This window comes from Micromesistius poutassou (genome assembly GCF_964030765.1).
Source record: "Micromesistius poutassou genome assembly, chromosome: 11".
Classification (NCBI taxonomy): domain Eukaryota; kingdom Metazoa; phylum Chordata; class Actinopteri; order Gadiformes; family Gadidae; genus Micromesistius; species Micromesistius poutassou.
Window position 1 is genome coordinate 144,429 of NC_140281.1, and position 1,902 is coordinate 146,330.

The window sequence follows — 1,902 nt, forward strand, 5'->3', positions numbered from 1 at the left end:
GAGAGAGAGAGAGAGAGAGAGAGAGAGAGAGAGAAGCATATGGTAAGAATATGGTGGACTGGAGTGTTGATTCTGAACTCCAGTATCTTATTGCTTGTTTGAATGATGCATGAGGCTCAGAGTCATCTCTGTTGCCTCGCTCAAGTTGAAATCCCCCAACCTCGTCTGTCAATTATTTTTCCTTCTCAAGATGACTTTTTCTGAAAACTTTTAACAATTTTATAAAAGGTCGACACTCAAAGGTTGTTCAAAAGTGTGTTGTTTGTGCAGCTCTATCTCTCTCCCAGTACATCTCATCTCTCTGTCCTCCTGAAATGGTCCCACTAATTAACTAATTAAACTAATTAACAACAACACACGCCGATGAAGGAGCCAGCCAGGTGGTCGTGCACTTAAAAATAGCACTTAGCTTTGTGTAGCATCTTACCCTAGCTATCTCTGTTGTGTACGGGGAACGGGTTAACCTAGTGATGGTTAGTGTATATGGGGAACGGGTTAACCTAGAGATGGTTAGTGTCTACGGGTGAACGGGTTAACCTAGTGATGGTTAGTGTCTACGGGGAACGGGTTAACCTAGTGATGGTTAGTGCTTGGCACTTGGTTCTATGAACATCCTCACTGTACCCACAGAGATATATTGTTGTTTCTCTTTCTTCTGACAAACGTACTTATTGTAAGTCGCTTTGGATCAAAGCGTTCGCTAAACGCCCTGAATGTACACGTAAATGTAACGAATGAATACATGACTACACAGTCTGCTGACACCCAAACAAAGAGGCCTTTTTTCCGTACACATAACCGGAAGTTATTAGATCGACAGCGACAAAACACACATCGCAATCGATCTCTCTGCCTCTCAGGAGGGGGGAAACCAAAAGGAGGAATTAGAGGAGAGAAGAAGAAAAGAGCTTAGAGGGTAAAAGGGTAGAATGGGAAGCGGGGAAAAACGCAGCGGAGCAAAGGTGAGCCACGGAGAGGTGCCCCGGGGGCGAACGCGCTGTGGGGGGGCCGAGCAGCCCCCGAAGGCGACGGACGGCAGGTCGGTGGGTCCTCACAGGTCCAGGTCCACGTCCAGCAGGCTGGTCCCGTTCACAGCCAGGAGCCGGTCCCCCGGGATCAGCCTCTCGCTGCGGCCGGCGGCGAGTCCGGCACCACCGCCCGGATGAAGATCCCCGCGGCCCTCAGGGACGGGTCCTGGACCCGCCAGGGGGTCAGGGGGTCACAGAACAGAGAGGACACACCGGGGTCAATGATCCACACGAAGGAGGACGTGTGTGTGTGTGTGTGTGTGTGCGTGCGTTGTGTGTGTGATAATCACCTGGCGAGAGGAGGACGTGTGGTGTGTTGTGTTTTGTGTGCGTGTGGGCGTTTATATTTTACTTTTTTTTATTCAGGGTTGTTTGGCAGACGCTTTAATCAAAGACACTTACAATAAGAACATTTGTCAGAAGAAGGAGAAACTCTCTACACTATATCGCTGTCGGTGCAGTGAGGACGTTCAGAGAACCACTTTTTGCTTGTACCTTTTTATGGGTTTGAAACATATTCAGATGTGGTCTTTAAATGGCGACTTTACCCACAGAGGGTTTAGATTAACCGTTTCTCAGCTGAGCTGGGGCTTTGCCGCCACTCAATCCAAGGAGCTTAAGGGAAATGAGTTTGTGGTCCAACAACAAACAAAAGAGCACCTTGTTGGAGTGGTAAAACCCGTAAGCTGTAATCCCCCTAACCGTTTAAGAGCCTCGGGTGCGGTTCAGTATTTGACCAGCAGATTGGCGGCGTTCTCCAGGTCTACGTCTGACCGCCGGGAGGGGGAAAGTTTGGAAACAAAACGATCAACCGCTACCTCAACGTCTCGTTTCACGGACAAATAGTTTTATTATTTATTATCTAATAGTTTTT

At 48.4% G+C, this 1,902-nt stretch overlaps 1 protein-coding gene across 1 annotated transcript in view; it reads right to left on the reverse strand.

Moving 5' to 3' along the window:
* Positions 1-1,051: 1,051 nt before the first annotated feature.
* The window catches only part of LOC311355820 (ras-associating and dilute domain-containing protein-like), a gene marked incomplete at both ends in the record, with an annotated part of 6,868 nt that continues 6,017 nt past the window's right edge, over positions 1,052-1,902 (reverse strand). The window contains one exon of the mRNA XM_084475649.1: positions 1,052-1,194. Within this exon, the coding sequence (XP_084331775.1) occupies positions 1,052-1,194 (143 nt within the window). The remainder of the gene's footprint in view (positions 1,195-1,902) is intronic.